Genomic DNA, 21,395 nt, shown 5'->3' with positions numbered 1-21,395 from the left:
GTGGGAGGCGGACTCTCTGGGTTCTTCCGGTGAGGAACGAGGTGATCCATTCCAGTGCTATGGGTACTAGATGGGGTTTAAAAATGTAACACTGTACAGAGAAGGGGAAAAAAAATTGATCATGCTAGAAATACTAAAATATAGTGGAAGTCCTATCGGTGTTTTACGCGCTTAAGGTGCATTTGTTATCACTGCATAACCTTAGGTGAACGACCTGCTGGTGTTCACATATTGTGATAATATACATCGTCAGTGTGATAAACCGTGGCTCATGTTGACGCATATAAAGTTCACATTGATACATAGTCAGATGCTCTGTTTTACAACAATATACATAACCAGTTCCCTCTAGTATTGTGGTATAAGGTATATATCAGCTAGTATATGACTCATATTGACACATATAAAGTTCACATAGATACATAGTCAGATGCTCTGTTTTACAACAATATACATAACCAGTTCCCTCTAGTGTTGTGGTGTAAGGTATATGTCTGCTAGTTGATGTGGTAGTCCCTAAGTGTTGAACAGGTTATATCTTAACTAAGTAATTTATGTTATTATTTTGACTCATATCGCTGATACGGTTTTTGTCTTTACAGATAACACGAAAGGTCATATTCGTCATTAAGCCCCGTGGGAGCTAGAGTTTTTAAATATTTTATCCAGAAGAGTTCGCGTTGCATCAATCTCTGGTGATTGTCAATCCCTTCCTTTATCTGTACTTTTTCAATGATGAAAAACCTCAACTGAGATATAGTGTGCTTTTCATCTCTCCAGTGAAGTACTAAAGGTGACGTCAAGTTCTGGTTGCGGATTCTGCTCTTGTGCTCCGTTATGCGTACTTTCACTTTACGTTCCGTTTTACCAACGTACATTTTGCCGCAAGGGCACTTGATTGCATATACAACATTATTGGAATTACAGTCACTGTTATGTTTTAGCTGTATCAATTTTCCTGTAGTTGGGTGAGTACACGTATTGCCTGTGATCACATTGTTACAGTTGGTACAATTTGAACATCTAGTTGTCCCCTTGTATGGAACCGAGCTTGTAGAAGGCTGTTTATATTTTAACCTTGTTCTCAGGTTTGGTCCTCTGGTATGTGCGTGTCATATACTAGCTGATATATACCTTATACCACAATACTAGAGGGAACTGGTTATGTATATTGTTGTAAAACAGAGCATCTGACTATGTATCAATGTGAACTTTATATGAGCCATGGTTTATCACACTGACGATGTATATTATCACAATATGTGCACACCAGCAGGTCGTTCACCTAAGGTTATGCAGTGATAACAAATGCACCTTAAGCGCGTAAAACACCGATAGGACTTCCACTATATTTTAGTATTTCTAGCATGATCAATTTATCATATGAATCAACCCACCCTCGAGACATTTCGTTAATAACAAAACTCCAAGACATATCTTTGACGCTTTAACACAAACAGAGCGCCGGCTACAAAGAACCCAATGGGATTATTTTTTAAACGCAATCTTAGCGAACGCTAACATTTTAGATTTGGTTGACCACTAACGAGGTTTGAACAACTGGATGCACAACCGCGAGTTATCACTTTTTGACAACTCCTGACTGTGAGTCAGAGAATGAAATTACAATTTATCGCTATGACCCTAAGAACAAACATATTTCATAGATATCGATAACTTATAAGTATTATCTTTATCTCAACGAATAGAGTCAATGACTTAGGTAGTCATCCCGGTATTATACATATTCCAGCATGGCGCCCAAACATTCTATCAGAATGGCTAAAGCACTTAGACTGAGTCCTTTCTCTATGTTTACAAACTCCGTTCCCTGGCGGAGTTCGCGGAGTTTTAATGGCGTTTTTTCGGCACACAGTGCATGAAGACGATCGATAGACTGTGGAACCCCAGATACGGCGAAAATCTTTGGCACATCAGGTATGCACTGACCCGTTTTCACGGAGTGTATTGATATTATCGTTAGATGCCCGCAAACACTCTAGTAATTGCGCTTTTTTCACCAAACAGAATAACAATCCTGGTGAAGACAAGCGATTACATATCATCCTATACAGGTATGTTCTTACTAGTCTTTTCAAGACTCATTTCAATATCCATATGCAGTTATAATCTTATAACCAACACAGGTTATTCATTATTACTTGTAGTGACCGAACACTGAGTCCAGCAAGTGAGGCGAATTTAAATACCCACCTGTTATGACAAACACCAGGTATGATATCACTATAGAGTTTAGCCACATATCCCCCATGAACTACATTGAATTAAGAATCTCACACAATTTTATATGCTTTATTTTCAGACACGCCCCTGATGAAGGCACCGTAGAGGCGCCGAAATGCATTGGGCTCATCTGTTAAATTTTTGTGTACTGTTCATTGTGTAAATATGAAGCCAAAGTATTGAATATGTAAATATGATATAATGTTTACAAAATTGATGAAATGAATTATATGTTTGTATTATGAGACATGAAAATAATACATGAGTAAATGAAACTAATCAAAAAACTCAAAAATAAGAATAAAAACAAGTACAAAATCTAAAAAAGTGTGTTAAGCATAATTAAGGCGCGGAGCGCCATGTGAACAGTGCCCGATTTGATGGGTCTAAAAACACATCATAACCCCGAGTTACCACACAGGATTGACTACCCTGATAAATCGGAGCACCAGTGGATACATTGAATAACTTAAAAAACCAACGGAGTGCTCCTTACGCCCTTCATTTCCTCAGATACATACTGGAGATAACATTTACTAAAGGAGTAGTCATTTTTAGAGGTTCCAATCTATCCACCACGATAAGTACTTAGGGGACTTGGAAGTCAGGCGACATTTGTTTTTCTCAATAATTTTTTGTTCGCTATATTTAACTGATTCGGATAGTTTATTACAGAACCAGATTCCTAGGTATTTAATTTATTTAGGTTGTCAAGAAAGGTAAGTGTTACCAAGGTCTGAGGGGAGATAGAGTAGATTAAGGGGTAAAACATCAGTTTTATGTCTATTCAGACAGTATCCTGATACTGTAGAAAACTAGGAAATAATATCAATGACAGCAGGAAAAATGGAATCCGTCTCCTTTGAATATATCAAAATGTCTTCTGCAAAAACTGGAGTCTTAATAGGGATGGAGTTTAAAAGATTGAGTAAAAACAGATATCTTTAATATTGTGTTCATTGTTTAGCAATTGGATCGGGGGGCCAATAGAGAGAAGGAATAGGGGGTGACAGAGGGCACCCCTAACGTGTGCCTTGGCAGAGCAGGAAAGGAACTGAAAGGAAACAATTAATCCCGATTCTCACTGTCAGGTTAGCATATAGCGCCATTGTAATTTTGGTAAATGTGACAATGAGATTCTGTTTCATGAGAATTGCTTCAAGGAGTTGCCATGACACCTTGTCAAAGGCATTCTCTGCATCCAAGGCTAATGCCTCAGGAGGAGAAGAGGACAATTGAGCTTTATCAATGATATGGCAGAAGGTGCATATACTGTTACTGGCAAATAAGCCTTTAACACATCTGGATTGAGACTTGTATATTAATTTGGTGAAAACGTCAGCATATATTTTCACTTCCATAAATAAAAAGGAAATTGGCCTAAAGTTTTTAGAGTCTGAGTGGCCCTTCCCATCTTAGAGGGATGACCGGGATCGTGGCCTCTGCAGCTGAACCGCTAACGTTACTCTGAACATTAAAGTAGTTAAGGATTGTCTCAAAATCGTCTGGTCTGGGTACTTTGCGAGCCATATACTAATGACAGGCTCCAGGATTTCCTTCTTGATCGAGGGGCTATTTAAGCTTACTTTTTCTGATTCTGATATTTCTTTTAGTTCAATTTGATTGAAGAATTCAACACATTCCTTTTTGATGTTAGTAGTATTATTACGGTGATAAAGAGCACCATAAACCAGTTTAAAAGCTTCTAGTATGTATTTGGGAGTAGATTTGGTTGATCAATCAAGATCTTTTATAGAGGTCACTAGGTTGCTATTTTTTTTTTTAAATTTCAACACAGTGTCAAGAGATTTCCTGGGCACGTTCAAGTATGACAATTTCCTCACCTTCTGGGCAAAAACTGATAGGTATGCACATTTATTGATAAGAATTATATTCATATTTTAGTTTTTTAACGTCTGTCAGGGCCTGGATTGTCTAAATCGAATTTCTTTTGCCTTGATTTCCTTATAAAGTAGATCAAGCATTTCTTTAATTTCTTAATTTTTCTTCATCATACAAGACATTATTTGCCTTCTCATGGTACATATAAAGGACTCCAATACAGTTACTGGAGATGCAACAGAGGGAGCCTTCTCTTCAAAGAAGAGACTAATTTCTAAAAATGTTGTACATCAGAAGGTTCATCTAGAATTTCTGTGTTCATTCGCCAGGAGGTGCTTTGAGGGGAAAAATGAGAGTTCTTAATTGTTACAGAGATAGCAGTGTGCTTAGAGACCAAGATGAGTTTTATCGATGAGTCAAGGCAAGTTTGGAGAAGGGCAGGCTCAACTGATGTATAAATCGATAAGAGAAAAAAGTTTGTGTAGTGCAGATAAGAAAGCAATATTCTCTGTAGGGTTGTGAAGCCCCCATACTTGTTGGAGTCCATGATTTCTACATAGATAAAACATTTTATGCTCTTTGGGACATCAACATTTTAAAGAGGATTTACGATCTAGAATGGTATCCATTGGAAGATTAAAATCTCCACCCAGTATAATGTGTGCATTGGGAGGAAGCAGAGATAGGTTGGCATTTAGTGAGGACCAGAATGAGATTTCATCCCCATTGGGGGCATGCATATTTATTGGGTTCAGGTCACTGCTTCCTTTTTTAAATTTGGTAAGTAACCACCTGTCCCCTGCATTATGCTCTGCCAATATAATGGAAAGGCCTGATTTTTTTGAGAGAAGTGTGATTACTCCATTTGTCGCTGAAGGTGTTCGAGCAAGATAGGTCCACTATTCACACTGTTTGGAGTAACAGTGCTTTTCCATATCCAATTTTAGTTCCATATAGGAAAAGAACATCTCCGCACAAAATGTTAGCATTATCAGAGATCGTTTTCCTATTCATTGGGTGATTTAAGCCCTTTGCATGCTGAGAAATAAAATGATTGGAAATCACGAATAACTGACAAGGATCCGGAATGTAGGGACTGGTAGTGGAAGTATGGAATCGGACTGTGTAGATCGCACTGTCCAAAAGACTACACTAAGTAACCTGCTTGGCACTGAAAGAGAAGTTACAGAAGAGTGTCTTAAAGCCAAGAAAGGTAACAGTTGATGAATAAAAATAAAATCATGGGAAGCAAGCATACACTCGAGGGAGAGAGAACATTCCCCCCCATTACAATCAAAAGAGCACAAAGGGCCAATGGAGACTATTCAACCTCCCACATCCACCAGGGTAAATCTCACAGAGATGCGGTACACCACAGGAAGGTGTGGGGGCACCAATGTAGGAGAGGGGGAGATCCTGCAATTCCCATGATAGTAAATTACAGCCCCTCTAATAACATTTTAGAAACAACATATTTCAGGATAATAATCCATCTACATTAACCTAGGGTGTAGTGTAACCAACATTTGAATAGTTTTTGGTTGATGTAACAGTCCATAAATATGGACAATAAACATCAGACACAAATAAACAGCACATATTAGAGTTTAAATGTACAAGTCTAAGAGATATTATACAATGTATGATAATGATAGCACACAATACGTTTAACAAATATTACAATTCTTAACTAGAATGTGAGTAAGAGTACTTAATTTTAGGAACAAGAGACCTAAATCGTATCAGTCACCATGGTGAGCCAATGTATAGGGAGTGAAAGGTGGATAAATGCAAGTCATAAAGCTGTGAAGTGTGTAAGACAACATGTGCATAGCAAACTGTGCTTAATCATCATAACTGAAGAAACAGCTTAAAAGTAAATAACAAAAAGCAAGTAAGTAGCCGGTACCGGCAATAAGTGACTCATTTAACAAAAGCAAGCACAAGCAGTAGAGTCAATAAGGTAGGTAAAGCTCAGAATCAAAAAAGTAAGAACACTTGCATGGCAATAATCAGGGTGGATTTTGAACTGGGCTAGGGTTGGTCTCCATTCTCAACTCTGATTTGTTCTCAATAAACGTTTGAAGAGCCATGGGTTCCGGAAAGATCACAGTCTGTACTCTGAGTATTTTGAATTTCAAAGGAGTGATAAAAGAGTGTTAAATGGGTTTCTGAGCTAATTCGTTCCGTAAGGCCAAAAAACCTGTCTTATTGGTCCCAGTGTTTCTAGCATCTGGAAATCGATATTCTGGCACCTTCCCACATGACTACTTTGAAGCTATCCTGGCACAGATGAAAAAAGTCAAAGTGTTTGTGTTTCAGCGGTTTGAGAATCATAGGTCACAGAGAGGATCATTCTTAGGACTGTAGGACGGTATTAGAAGTACTCATTCAATATCAAAGTCCAATATCAAAGCCAGCATGTCTGAAATCCAGTGTTCTAAGAACTTGATAGGGGAGGAAGCTGCATTCTATGCGCCTTCTGGTAAACCAAAAATTCTCACATTGCTCCTTCTGCTTCGATCTTCCAAATCCATTTTGTCCTTCCTGAGGTTGACAAGTATTTTGTCAGCGGTTTTAAGTTGTTTGGACTGGAGATTGGTGTGTTCTTCTAGTGCACTGTTTCTTCTGTATTAAAAATTCTAATATTGAGACCATTCAAATCTTTACCAATTCCTGCAACTTCGCTTTGTAGCATATCAGTGTTAGTTTGGGGGCTTTAAGCAATGTCATGGACAGAGTTGAGCTTTGAAGATCGCATCAAACCTAGAGGCACTGTCGGTTTTGTCCTTGAATGAATATTCAGGAATTGGTGGTGCTTAATTAAATCTTTTTAGAGAGACTTTCTCTTTACCATCTCCGGGGTCCACCTTAATGAAAGCAACACGTTTGTGTCTATTGCGTGAGAAGTGACACTTTGGTTGCGATAATACTTTCGATGAGACAATACTTTAAGACTTAGATTACTAACCACTAGCTTTGCATGGGATCCAAAGAGACATCATAGTGTAGGGTCCCCAAAATGATCCCCAGACAAATAAGGGAGGAGTTGGATGAGGCACACTTAAAATAACTAGATGGTTGGTCACAATGAGGAGAGAGTAGACCCTTTGGACTGTTTGCAAAACCCAATGGTCCAATGCTACGGATCATGTGATGCAGGTGGTGCCGTATCCTGCCTCCCACTGGAAGCCTGTGATGGTCAGAGGGCAAACTAAATGGGTTGGGAGGCTGCAACTGCAAAGGGAAGGAGGAGAGGCAGACCTGTCCTTTGGCCGCCTGTCCCACATGGTTTATGCGACCTGTGTCCTTGGCAACAAAAAGGTTGGGAAGATATTGCGTGGCCACGAAAGCGACGTCAGGCAGACTGGGGGTGACAATAGGCCATAGACATGGCCAAGAACCTGGCCGTAGCTCTGCTGTCCGTAAAACGCTCCAGCGCTGAACCACCTTCTCTCAGAAAAAGCAAGAGCCAAAGAACATGTTCAGAAGCGAAGCTTGGACAGCCCCAGAAAAACTAGTCAATCGCAGCCAGGGGAGGCACTGCAGGACCACCGACTATGTAATCCCTCTATGCAGCGAGTCAGTCGTGTCAAGTCCACATCATATGGTGAACTTTGCTGCGTCACTCCCATCAGCAATAGCTTGAGAGATTATGGCTTGGACCTCCTCTGAGACCATGAGCAGCACTTGTGCAATCACACCTCGGATCGTATGGGAATAGAGGCCCAAAGGGCATGCAGTGCACCAACCGCAGTGCAAGGCTAGCAGAAGAGAACATCTTTCTGAAGGTATCCAGCCTTTGGATTCCCTATGAGGTGGAATGGTAGGGTGGTGTGCAGGGTTTGGGAAACTAGGGTCCCCAGGAGCGGGGCGAAGGCGGTGGGCAATTGTCCCGTGCACAGGAGCCCCTGTGCAGGGCTTGGACCAGGCCCCAAGGATGTCAGTAAGGCCTTCTTTGAATGGGCGACAGGGTTCGGAGGAGGCAACACCCGGCTGAAGCGCCTCCATCAACACTTTTGTAGTCTGGACTGCCACTGAAAGCAGGATAAGGTCCAAGACTGCAGTCGCCCTACACACCACCATAGTAAAAGAGGCTCTCTCCTCCATAGCCACAGTAGGAAAAGAGACCAGCTCAGTCAGGTGAAGTGTCTTGCACACCGGCCTCTGCCAATTCCTCATACTAGTTGTCCTCCTCTTTTAAGGGATGGTCCGACCCCTCCCATTCCTCTCCCTCTCCAAGGCTATCAATAGTAAAAGACACTGGCTCTGCTCCAGAGAACAGGGTCCCAGCCAGCGCCAGGCAACACCCATCCGGCGCCATATCGGAGTCTGCAATGAGGATGGCTGTGGGGCGTCGGCACTGGAGACAGTGTTGAGGAAGGTTTTGCTGACGGCTCCACTCTGGTTCTAGCAAGAACTCCATGGCTCACGACTGGAGCTGATGGTGTACCCACCAGTAGTGATCCAGAAGGGGCTGGGCCACCCAAATATGAAGTGCACTGCCTCATAAAATTCTATGAGCGCAGTGGGGGTCGCCCTCGCCCCTGGAAAATCAGGGAAGTCACAGAAGCAGGGTAAGAAGGTTTTCAGAAACAGATGAAGGGAAGACAAAGTGTTGGACCTCATTGTGCTCAATGGAGAGAGAAGGTAGCTTCCATCTTATCGCCATAGGAGGATGAGGTTTGGAGTCCTTATGGGGACTTTGGCTCATGGGTAAATGCACCTGGTAGGGCCTTAACCGGACGGAAATCAAATCAGCTACGTACCAAGGCGAAGATAGTTGTGTGGCATGGCGACTGAACTCTGGGATGGAGGGCACAATTTGTCCTAAAATGATCGACACACACAAGATGCTTGAGGGTCAGCAGCTACAAAGTGCATGTGGAAGAGCACAAACTGCTTGAAACTGTTGCTGTCCAAGCTTCAGAAATTTAGAAATTCGAGCTTGAAAAAACAGCTGGAATAAGTTATCTTAGCTATGGAAATTCTCATTGCAAGAGAAGCTGATTCCAGTCTACAATGGCAGGTAGAAAAAAATTGTTAGGTTAGCATGTGCAGGAGAGTGAGTAAAGGGTTGCAACCATTCACAAGGTACAGTCTTGCGTGCAATACTGGTTCCTGAAGTCTTTCTTTTAATAAGGTTACAAGTGGTTGACAAAATGAGAAAGTCAGACTTTGGTTTATCGATATAGCTAAAATACAGAATCTGTTGGAGCACTGAGGACCAACTGGAATCTCCTGGAATCCCCAAAACCATTTAGCCTTTGCAGAAACTTAAAACATTGTCTTCCAGATTTAGAAGGAAGAGCGAATGTCTGAAGCGAGAGAGAATATATACTGGAGGGTAAAGATCTGGTGAATAATTTTAGAACTACGGCAGAACCCACATGGGGTACATATATTGCAGTACCACCATGACCAGAATGCATTGCAACTCACATGAGGCCCACTGAGGGCAGGACTACTATTCAAACAGGTGGCTGCGATTTGTTTGCTATTTGTTCTGTGCAGGCCTGTGATCAAGAACTGCAGAGTTCGAAATGTGTTAGGCCTTTTTAAATGGTTTGATGACAGTTGCTGTTTTTCGCTGCAGTCTTCATTAAAAAGGTACACCTACCTGTGAGTGCGTCTGAACTCGAGGGCCTCCTTTCTGTGTAGATGTGTGATGGCCGGTCCAGCCGTAAAGACACACGGCCGCAAGCAGAAGCGGCTCTGGAGTGGCTCGAGATAGCGAGACACTGTTGGAATTGGAGGCTCTCAATGAGTGACTGGTCACTGGAAGTGAACCCAGGAATGTGCCGTTGAAACGACCCACTGGAGGGCAATGATCTGGTGAATAATTTTGGAACTACAGCAGAACCCACATGGGGTACATATATTGCAGCACCACCATGACCAGAATGCATTGCAACTCACGTGAGGCCCACTGAGGGCGAGGCTACTATTTAAACAGGTGGCTGCAATTTGTTTGCTGTATGTTCTGTGCTGACCTGTGATCAAGAAATGCAGAGTTCCCCTAAATTTGTATGACGGGGGATTAGCCTCCCGGATATCAAAAAATACTATTGGGTGACCCAGCTCGCAGCCATAAACCAAGGCAGCTACGGACGTCCTGATGACCTGGGATACGCCATGGATAGATGGCTTTTGCCAGGAGGGAACCACAATAGAGCACTCTACTCCAATCCACGGAGATACGGGCCGACTAACCACTCGGTCCAGATATGGCATGTAGTGAAGAAACACCTGGGCTGGGACTGTAGGCTCACGCTGGCAATGAGATCCCACTTATCAAATCCTTGCGTACCCTTATGGTGTACGCAGGGATTTGATAAGTGGGATCTCATTGGGATCTCGCAGATCAAGGATTTGTGGGTCAAAGACAAAATTATATTGTTTACCTCCCTCCAACAGTAATATAGGTTGGCAGAAACTGAGTGCTTCAGATATTCCCAGATCCGCCATGCTTTACAGACCCAACTTCCCAAGAAGTCCTCCTCCCCGGAAACCTCTGCCTTAGAGGATAGAGTAATGTACGGCCATCTACCCAAAAAGGCCATCTCCCTGATTTACAAAAAACTGATCAATAACATGGTGGACCAGCTTCAGTCGCTTAAAGAAAAATGGATATGGGATGGAATAGAGCTTGATGAGGAAGAGTAGCAAGAGGAGGTGTCTTCCCCGAAAGAGGTGGCAATTCAGGCTAAATGGCGCTTAGTCCAACTCAAAATTCTCCACAGAATCTACACAACGGGACCGTGTCTGGTCCGCATGGGTAGAGTGGGGAGTGTAGACGCAAATGTGGAAAAGAGGGCACCTTCATGCACATCATATGGGAGTGTGACCAAATACAAGCCTACTGGCGCACAACACATCTCATCCTAAGTGAGGTACTTACACTTGAACTCCGTCCGGAGGCTCATAGGTGCCTCCTAAATATATGGGAGCCTATGGACCTCACTTCTTACAACAAACTCTGGGCAACACTGGCAGTGATGATAGTGAAGAGAAGTATCACACAAAACTGGGGAGCCCTGCAGCCGCCCAGAGTAGAGACCTGGACAGAAGATCTAGACTGGTGCATGTTTAGAGAGAAATCAGTCTACAAAGCTAGAGGGTGTCTGGGGAAGTGGAACAGGGTTAGGGGCCCTGAACACCTACCGAGGCCATATTTGTACACCGCCGCTGCACACTCATAATGAAGATCCCCCAACCCCCTAATTTGTCCGCACAGTGTATTGTTGTATGAATCTATGTAATAATGTACCCAAGATAACGGAAATGTACTGTCTCCTCTGCACAATATGCATGTTATGTCGATAAGTTAATAAAAAGAAAGTAAAAAAATAAAAAAGAAATGCAGAGTTTGAAATGAGTTAGGCCTTTTTAAATGGTTTGATGACAGTTGCTGTTTTTTGCTACAGTCTTCATTAAAGAGTTACACCTACCTGTGAGTGCGTCTTACCTCGAGGGCAACCTTTCTGTTCTCTCTCACTCTAGGTCCGTGCTCAAACCAAGGTGGTGCCGATCACGTCACATTCACCTCATCCACTGCTAAGAAACACTCAGTTTGGGTGGTAATAAAAAACCTTGACACAACACACCTGAGTGCGCAATTTTCTCAACCAATGGATGAGGTGAATGTGAGATATAGTTTCCACTGAAAAACGAATGGTTAATTTACATTATAGTTAAGTGCTGAAATGAAACACTAATGTTAAAAAACCCAAAATACTCTCAAATATACCACCCCCATCATACACTGTTTATGACCTAACATATTACAACACTTATGAAATGTTAAATGACATCACTGATGACATCACTGATTGTATTTAAATAACATTATTGAAATTACTAATAAAATTAACCAATGATTTCCACACTGTGCTATTGGATTTGTGAACTATGAGTAATACAAGTTCTATCGATGGCTAGACTCATACACTTGTATGTAAGCTTTCAGAAGATGCAAACTAGGTATTTGATAAGTCACACATTTTTTATGGATGTCATATCGTTTTACATGTATTCACCCAAAGGATGGGTGTAGTGGGGGTACATCACTAGTGGAGAGCAGGTCACAGGACATTATTTAACAATAGACCCCCTGATCAATATTTGCTGTGAATGGTGAAGGATGAGAAAGCAGAGTGTTAGGTGGCATGGAGGGGTTGACACTGGTCCTGCCCTTAGGGGAAGTCCACTGCTCAACCCCTTTTGTGATTTGGATGCAGGGTATGGTATGGCACCAAGCCTTGCAGACAACCTCCACTGTGTATGTCCAACTTTGTGCATGGAGGGGTTGGCAGCTTGTGGAGGGGTGGGGGCAAATCCAGGCCATAGGCTACCTTGTGCAATGGTGGTCTGATGCTTATGGAGGGTTGAGTGCAGGCCCTTGCCAGAGCCTAGTCACTGAGTTCAAGACCTAATGCAGATTAGATGCAGGGTCTGTCTGAGATGTCATGAGTGATGTCACTGATGATGCTATTTGAAATAGCAGAAGCAATGCAATATGTGACATCATAAGCAGTGCAACATGGGGGTGCAATTATAGTTAGTTCACTAAACTTAAACTGGTGTTTTTGACCCACTTGCTCATCACCAGCAGACTGGACTATGGAAACGCACTCTACGCTGGCATTAACAAGTACCTTTTCCGCAAGCTCCAGATCATACAGAACACCGCAGCTAGATTCGTCCTCGACATCCCCGTAACGAACACATCAGCCAACACCTGCGGAGACTCCAATGGCTCCCCGCGGAGAAAAGAATCACATTCAAGATTCTCACCCACGCCTACAAATGCCTAGACAACAACGGACCCAAATACCTCAACTCCAGAATAAACTTCCACGTATCCAAAAGAAACCTCCGGTCTGCCAACCTCGCACTGGCCGAAACCCCTTGCATCCACAGAGCCAGAGCAGGCGGAAGATAGTTCTCCCACATTGCAGCCAGAACCTGGAACGAGCTACCAGCAAATATCCGACTCGCCCCCAACCTAAACACCATTAGGAAGGCCCTCAAGAGCTGGCTCTTCAGCTGAACGGATCTGTACGCACCCCTCCCCCGCAGCGCCTGGAGACCCTCATGGGTGAGTAGCGCTCTTATAATTCCCTGATTGATTGATTGTGTTTTTCACTGGCGTTTTACCTTAGCTCTAAATTCATTTCAACACCCAACTACAATGTCACTTCAATCATTGGGTTATTTCAGTAAAAGTCTTTTTTTTTAACATATATTAAAGTTTTGGCAGTTTTTCCTATTTTTGAACAGAGCGTTGTTCAGCGACAAGAAGATGATTAGACTAAATAAACAGACGTGGAATAGGGAGGCTGTACTTTTGCAGACATCTCAACTATTTCCAGAAGATCTAGACTGGTGCATGTTTAGAGAGAAATCAGTCTACAAAGCTAGAGGGTGTCTGGGGAAGTGGAACAGGGTTAGGGGCCCTGAACACCTACCGAGGCCATATTTGTACACCGCCGCTGCACACTCATAATGAAGATCCCCCAACCCCCTAATTTGTCCGCACAGTGTATTGGTGTATGAATCTATGTAATAATGTACCCAAGATAACGGAAATGTACTGTCTCCTCTGCACAATATGCATGTTATGTCGATGATAAGTTAATAAAAAGAAAGTAAAAAAAGTAAAAAGAAATGCAGAGCTGGCTCTTCAGCTGAACGGATCTGTACGCACCCCTCCCCCGCAGCGCCTGGAGACCCTCATGGGTGAGTAGCGCTCTTATAATTCCCTGATTGATTGATTGTGTTTTTCACTGGCGTTTTACCTTAGCTCTCAATTCATTTCAACACCCAACTACAATGTCACTTCAATCATTGGGTTATTTCAGTAAAAGTCATTTTTTTTTTTTTAACATATATTAAAGTTTTGGCAGTTTTCCTATTTTTGAACAGAGCGTTGTTCAGCGACAAGAAGATGATTAGACTAAATAAACAGACGTGGAATAGGGAGGCTGTACTTTTGCAGACATCTCAACTATTTCCAGGTCTTTTAAAAAACATTATGCCTCAAATTACTAAAATTACTAAAATCCCAAATCTCCCCTCACATTTGTAACCCATTAGTTTCATGCCTGCATTAACATCTCAATGTTCATTTACTTTAACCTGCTCCTCAATGAAGGCTTTAAATTCACCAGCTCCTCTTCCAATAGAATGACATTCAGGAGTACCTCACATTTGTCTTAAATACAAAATGTTAATGCACTAGTTGTTCATTAGAACTCTGAGATGATGCTGCAGTTGATTACTAGAGTTTGCTAACAGAAAAAAACCATGAGCAATAATGCAAGATTATTTCACAAAATAGCATTTAGCGTGTAGCATTCCCACTCACCTTTATTTTCTTCTTTTTCAGTGGTGTTGGTGGGCTCTGCGTGTCTTTTTTACTCAGTCTAGTTTGTCTTTCACATTCCTCAGTCTCTTCTAGTTTTCTTTTCTTAGTTGTGCTCCTTGACTTCATTTGCTGTGTGTTGTCTTTCAGAGGAGTGGCACTACCAGTGTTGGCAATAGACGCTCGTGACAGGATCATCAGGGTATGTGCAGCCATACTGACACTGTTCTCACTACCTGCTTCACTAGCTGGACTGCAGCCTTGTAGCTCTGGTGTTGCAGGGAGAAACAAGGCTCTAGGTGTCCCCATTTCCTCAGAGGAATTCTTAGATGTTGGTGTCCTTACACTGTCCAATATACCCACCCCAGAGCTAGGAGTCCGGGGAAGGGGTAAATCCCCGGAATCTGCTTGCCTGGGGGCCGGGCTACGCATCTGAATGTCATGCAGCATTTCTCCAGCCTGTTTACTTAGTGGACTGATTAGGTGAGATTTTCCTACCTCCTTCCGTGGATCAAGTGGACTTTTTCTGAGAATGTTGGGAAGAATTCCTTTTCGACTCATTTCTTTCACCAACGGCACAGTTTTATCATAAAATGTACTGTGCTCCTGGCTGGCTGTTAGTTTTGGGGCTTCTTGCTTCTGTTGCTGCTCTTTACTCCCTTTCAATGTATTTTCTTTATTTGCCGAGGTAGTATCATGGATATCTAATGGCAATCCGGACTGTGCAACTTTCTGGCCAGTGTTCACATCTTTCACACTTGAACTAGCCACACGAGAGCCAGTCACACCAGACTGCGATCCACTGCTCTCAACCACAGGAGTGTTGCTATCCGCTTTATTACTGTCAGTTGACTGCATGATTTTAATGTACTGTGATGCTCCAACTGCAGCCTGCAGAGAATGCAACAAACTATCCGAACGTTCTTTATTTTGTGGCGTGGTGGGAGGTTTCAACACTTGGTCACTTGTCTTCTCGAGAGCAGAAGTACCCTCCTCAAAGCACAAAACTCTTCTGTGACTTCCAGTCACTTTTGTATTCGAATTTTGAGCATTGGGCGGTGCAAGAAGAGAAATATCTTCTGGTTTTGTTTGTTCGTCTGAGGGCAGAACAGTGTCAGAAGATTCAGACCTACAAAAACAAATCCAGTAAACATTAGCATCAACCTGAAAAGGACTGGACTGAGATGTGAACATGCTACTCAGAGGAAAGTAGTGCTTAGCTCTCTAAAAATACAAACCCACATGCTGATACAATTCTTTCAGTGAGACATAAAATTATTGCAATTAATCTGCAACATTACATGGTGTTGTATAACACTTTTGGTTGCAGAAATAGATCCGTGAAAAAAGATGTGATAACAATAGATGATAAATTAAGGCTTGTGCTATCCTAGGGCATCCTTAAATGTATACAGTCATGTTTCTTATAAATAACTAGTAACCACATATAATGATGCTTGCTATGGAACATCATCCACCAGCATATTAGACAGAGGACCACTTAGATTTTAGAGGCAACAAAACCCTCAACCTGTCTTCTGAAGCTTACCAAATCATGCTATCACTATGAAATAAACCATACTAAGCAGCTGTCCTGTTGGACCATCTCAATGACCAATACTGTGGTCTACAAATATGACAAACTCAATTATCTGTCCAGAGAGTCCCCATACCAAGATCATCCCAGTACTTCCATAGAATATGGTGTTACCCAACATGGAGATACTAATGAGGCTTTTCCAACACCAAACTGCAGTGGACTCAAGGCAACCTAATCAGACAGCAAGAACAAATATGATCTCATTCTTGCTAGAGACCCTATGTTCTCTCAGAAACCAATTGGCATACCAGGATCACTGTAAGGTGGAGAGTTCCCTATCAGTGAGACTAGTCTGGCTACAAGCCCTGGCCTCCATCAGGCTTCTTAATTCACCTATAACACACTCCCACACCCGTGCAAACTTTGGGCTTCAGCTCCACTCCTCAAGGGATTTAATCCAGATGCAGGGCTTTTCAGACATATGCTAGAGAAAACGCATCCTGAGTCCTTATGTGTGGGATATGCAATCCCACCTATGCAGACTCTGAATCTAAGCCCCCACAGTGCTGTGATGAGTAGGCCCAAACCCAGCATATGTATGCCTTCTTGCCACACTGGTGCTGCAAGGTAGAGTGGTCAGTTATAAGGAAGTCTGTGTTGCTATCCAAAGAGGAGGTAACAGGGTTAGGAAACCCATCTCTGCACCTAACAGAAACAAAAGACTTGGCAGCCTTCAAAGGTAAGGGATTGTCGCATCTTCTACATGTATGCCCTTGGTAACAATACCAAAGAATAATGGCAAAATGTAAGCATGGAGGTCCTCTTCCTGCATATGCAATGCTGGAGAACCAAAGGCAGAGAAGGAAAAACAAATAGGCGAACCCCCTCCCATTGCTACCCTCCTGAAACACTACACACTGGGCTCATCTAGTGACTAATCATCTTTGGGGTCCCGTAAGCTGTTGCCAGTGTACGAAGCTTCAAGCAATCCACCCTACCTGTTTCTTGCTGAAAGTCTTTAAGGTAATCTGTACCCCATAGGGAGCACAGACTCCTAGGTAGATCTTTCATGCCTACACTGACACACCATGACTCATCTTTGCAGAATAAATCCCTTTTATTTCCTGTGGTATCAGGACCTGATTGAAATTTTGATTGTGACACATTTTTATTTGTAATGCAGGCAAATAACTTCATATTTTTGGGCACTTACCCTATCTTTTTCAATGCTGGGCCTACTCTTGACTCCTGGATGTGGCACTTCTCCACTAATTAAGTCTAATTAAAAGAAAATGGATGTCCAAGTTTCAAGTAATGTGTGAGGCTGTGATGGATCTCAGTTGGGTTGAAAAAGATTCTCAAAATAAAGCCTAGGTTACTGCCATAAACCTGCAGTGCTCCTGAATTTTGTTGGTTTAGCCAGGAAGTCAGTTTCTCAGTGAATGAGTCTTCAAGATTTTGCCAAGGGGCCATCGCTGTCTGCCAGAGTTTCTTTTCACTCAAGCTCACTAGAATACCTATGGTATATTTGGAAGTTGCATTACTTGGTGCCTTGTAAGAGATCCAATTAATTTATAAGAGATTTATAAAGAATCATGATGTTCATGTAAGTGTAATCTTTTGATTCAACTACAATTCTCTACAGGTAAACCTTGAAAATTCATGTTTACTTTAATACAATACTGCACACTAAATAAATTACATCAAAACAGGCAAAATAGCAATGTTCTATTAAAAACCAGACACTGTTAGAAAATACTTTTCTGACCTTTGAGGTTGAAACAGTGGTGGAGGATTTAAAGGGTCCTCTTTTCTTTTTGCCAGACGTCCTAAAAATAAATAGGTGAAAATATTATTTATCAAGATACAACACTGCAAATAATATATGCGTTGTAAGGAGAGAGTTCGGCATGGCTATTGAACACTGGAATCTAAAGTCTTTACATACATGACATCTTACCCTACGCCAGTTCGAAATCATGGCAACTACTTGGAGATAAACTGAACACTCAGGGCACGCTTTAGGGCAGTGTGACTGGTGCAGCCACACTGGGCGATGACCTAAGGGGGTGGATGGGGGGCTGTGTTCAGCAATAAATTACGATTTAAAAACACCATCAGCTGAGTTCCTCGTGAGTCCAGTGTTCAGGCAGCATTAAAAGTGCCTGTTTTGAAATGGTTAGCCCGCACTTTTTGCCTGAAAAATTATGTGGTATCAACTGAAAATGAACAGGGTTCCTACCAACCATGTCCCTTGTGCCAGAGTTCCTTCCCTAAAACTGTACCACAATTGGCACAACTTTAGACACCCCCCCCAGTAATTCCTTAGTAAATGGTACCCCTGGTACCTAGGGCATTAGTACTGAAGAGGAGGGTGGCATAATAGACTGTGTAGACACCCCAGGTAAGAAACAAATTGCTCCTTACCTGTCCTCCCCAGTAACGCCCCTAAATCTAGTATTTAGGTACCACCCACAGAAACGGATATCAAATTTCTGATGACTTACGAAGCATGGATGTCACACCAGGAAGAAAGAAGGCAACCAGTGATTGACTTGTCCCCAGCCCTGCCGGCTTGCATGCTGCCTTTCGCCCTTACGTACATACGTTGACTCGTCCTGCAGGCCCAGCAACCTCCAAAGCCCTGGGAGGACAGCCTGCCTTCTATAAAGATTTAAAAACTCCAGTGGACAGCCAACCTGTCCTAGAAGAAACCACTTTAAAACCGAAGAGCTCTGCCCTGAGGAACAGCCTGCGGACCCACCTCTGCACCCAATGCACAGGGCCCAAGTCCAAGTGTTCCACCGGTCCTGCGAAGGTTCCCAGATATTCTGATCCATCGTGTACTGACCCCTGCCGGACTCAACCTCGACGTCTGCAGCCTCGGTGAGAAGAACTCCCCCACATCCGCGACCTGCCCGGTAAGCTGTTCCCGTGCAAAAGGATACCCCTGCACCCGAAGACCCTGGACCTTGGGGAGCTTGGCCAATGGTGTCGACACGTCCACTAGCATCAGAACTTACTTGGACAGCTTTGGGTTTTCTTCGTTCAAACTCTGGCCAGAGCCTGCAGCCTCTTTTCTAAACCGATTTCCCACATTGATTTGCACTGGGCACCCAACACTGTGTTGACACTCTGCACCCGGCCGCCCCTGTGCCGCTGAGTGTTTAAGTTTGGTGCTGACTTGTGCCCCCCACTTACCTTAAGTATTTCTCATGAAAAACGTACTTACCTTTTAAAGTACATCTTGGTCTTAAAATAAACTCTGAAAGATGTCTATTTTTATAAAATTGGTCTGGATCTCCTTTTTGGGTAGAGTGTCATTTATTGGTCATTATGTTTATAACAAATGTCTTACACTCCTCTGTTTTAACCCTACAGCTGCTCGACCACACTACCACAATAGAGCACTTTGGGTTTACATGGAGCCCGTTACACTTTTGGGGGAATCTCTGGACTCTTCACAGGATATAACCAATTATTAGTATATCGTATGAAGTGCCAGCTTCCTACAGCTGTGAAGATGCAAGACTATCAGCATTGGAACCAGAGCTTCCGTCCAAAACACAGACTATAATAATAATATTAATAGTAGAACTCATACAGTGCATGGCTGCCTCGAAACAAGGTGTCCCAGCGCTAGACTCCTGTCTCTCGTTATACGCACTCGCAACAATAGCAGATCAATTCTGTCTAAACAGCTTAGTTTTCAACCTCTTTCTAAAATGAAGTTCCGGAGGGGCCTGTCGCACAGATACAGAATTACAGCCTTAATTCAAGTAATTTTTTAGTCCGCTCTAGATTAAATCTATATAGTTGGTAAAATAGATACATTATCCCAAATTGTCAAAAAAGTACCCAAACATTTGAGAATTCAATTGAATCCAGCCGGATTCTCTAGTTTAATATATAATTTGAAAAAAGTATTTTTGCAAATCCAAATACAAATATTTACATATTATAATCAACAAAATCTTTCGTAGTATAAAAAGATGAACGTGCACAGAGAAAGATAAAGATTTGTGCTCAAGTGATTGATCAAAGAGATCAGAGAAACAAAGTGTAGAATTATTTATATACAAGAATGAGCCTGCCCTAACCAACGCTTGTAAAAAAATTGATTCTTTTTTACTGGCTTCTAGTTTTCAAACGCAGCCTCCATTGTCCTTGATTTGCACTACTGGCAAGAGGATTAGGAGGGAAAAGGGGAGGGGGGTGGGGTGGGGTGGGGCGCAGAAACTAATAGATGCAGGCTCCAAAGGGAAAGTGTCGACGTTTCGACCCACACATAAACCGGGTGGTTTAATTCCTCAAATCAGGGTCTTCATCAGGACGGGACGAGGGATTAAATGGGAATTTCAATGTGCACGCAGGTTAAAAAACCAATGTCAATGGGCACCCTTATATGGTGAACTACCATACATGCCACGTTTTGTCCGCACCAAGGTTATTTGAATAGGCGCACCAGTTATTACGGGCGGTGATTTCCAGCCAAATGGTCAAAGTGTTCACTCGAATTATTCGAAAAAGCGCGGAGAAATCCAACTCTTCTCTAAACGCTGATGACCTCGCTGCTTCGTCTTCGCGTCTGGGGAATGCGGAAGCGAACGTTCGCTTCCGCATTCCCCAGACGCGAAGACGAAGGCGGGTGTGAACAGCCAAGGGCACCCCTGTGGCACAAGAGTACCCTGCAGCAACGCCCCCGACTGCACCGGGGTGGTGTGGTACCCTACATGGCCTGATTCCTGTGTGGCCTGGTCACTGAAGGCAGGCCTGCGCCTGCAGGGCCTCGGGGTTCATCCCAAAAGTGAGATTGCTGCATGCGGTGCTGCAAACATACACCATGGGGATGAAATAGAGTGCTCTGGCCCCAGAACGTTGGTGCGGGAAGTCTGCCAGATGGTGTGCAAAATTGGTGGTGCTTGTGCACACAGTCTGTGCTGGTTTATCCTGGGGTGCTGAGACGAGGAGGGACACTGGCATTACCCTTGCAGCCTCCTCATTCGGAGTCAATGTTGTGTTGGTGGGATCCCTCTTCTCCCCCCCCCCCTCACACTCGTTAGCTGAAGGGGCCACAGCCACGCCAGTGTGATCCAAGAAGAGAGGGGAAGGGAGGAGAGTACCCCGGGGTGAAATAAGATGTCAGGCGGGAGAGGCCCTACACCTATGCAGCAGAACAAACTGGATCGATACACTTACCCGAGGGCAGCTGTTGCTGAGCAGGTTACCTGGGACAGCCCTGTGGCGGGGTAGAGGGAGATCTCCCAGAGCTCACCCTAAAAGATGTCATGGAGGCAATCGATGGGGTGAGAAAATCAATGGAGCAGAGGACAGACAGAATCACAGTAGAGATGACCCTCATCAGGGCGGACCCCACCAAAATGAGGTAAAAAAAATGGAGGT

General features: G+C 43.1%; 1 protein-coding gene across 4 annotated transcripts in view; it reads right to left on the bottom strand.

Moving 5' to 3' along the window:
- Nucleotides 1–21,395, bottom strand: part of NPAT (nuclear protein, coactivator of histone transcription) — a 309,386-nt gene that overhangs the window by 32,306 nt on the left and 255,685 nt on the right. For all 4 annotated transcript variants that reach the window (XM_086935232.1, XM_086935233.1, XM_086935235.1 and 1 more), the window contains 2 exons: nucleotides 17,761–17,821; nucleotides 14,456–15,581 (listed from right to left, as the gene is read on the bottom strand). In XM_086935232.1, coding sequence (XP_086791358.1) covers nucleotides 14,456–15,581; nucleotides 17,761–17,821 — 1,187 coding nt within the window. The remainder of the gene's footprint in view (nucleotides 1–14,455; nucleotides 15,582–17,760; nucleotides 17,822–21,395) is intronic.

This window comes from Lissotriton vulgaris, chromosome 8, assembly GCF_964263255.1.
Source record: "Lissotriton vulgaris chromosome 8, aLisVul1.2, whole genome shotgun sequence".
NCBI lineage: Eukaryota > Metazoa > Chordata > Amphibia > Caudata > Salamandridae > Lissotriton > Lissotriton vulgaris.
The sequence above is the reverse complement of the archived record's forward strand: the minus strand, read 5'-3'. Positions and strand labels throughout refer to the sequence as shown.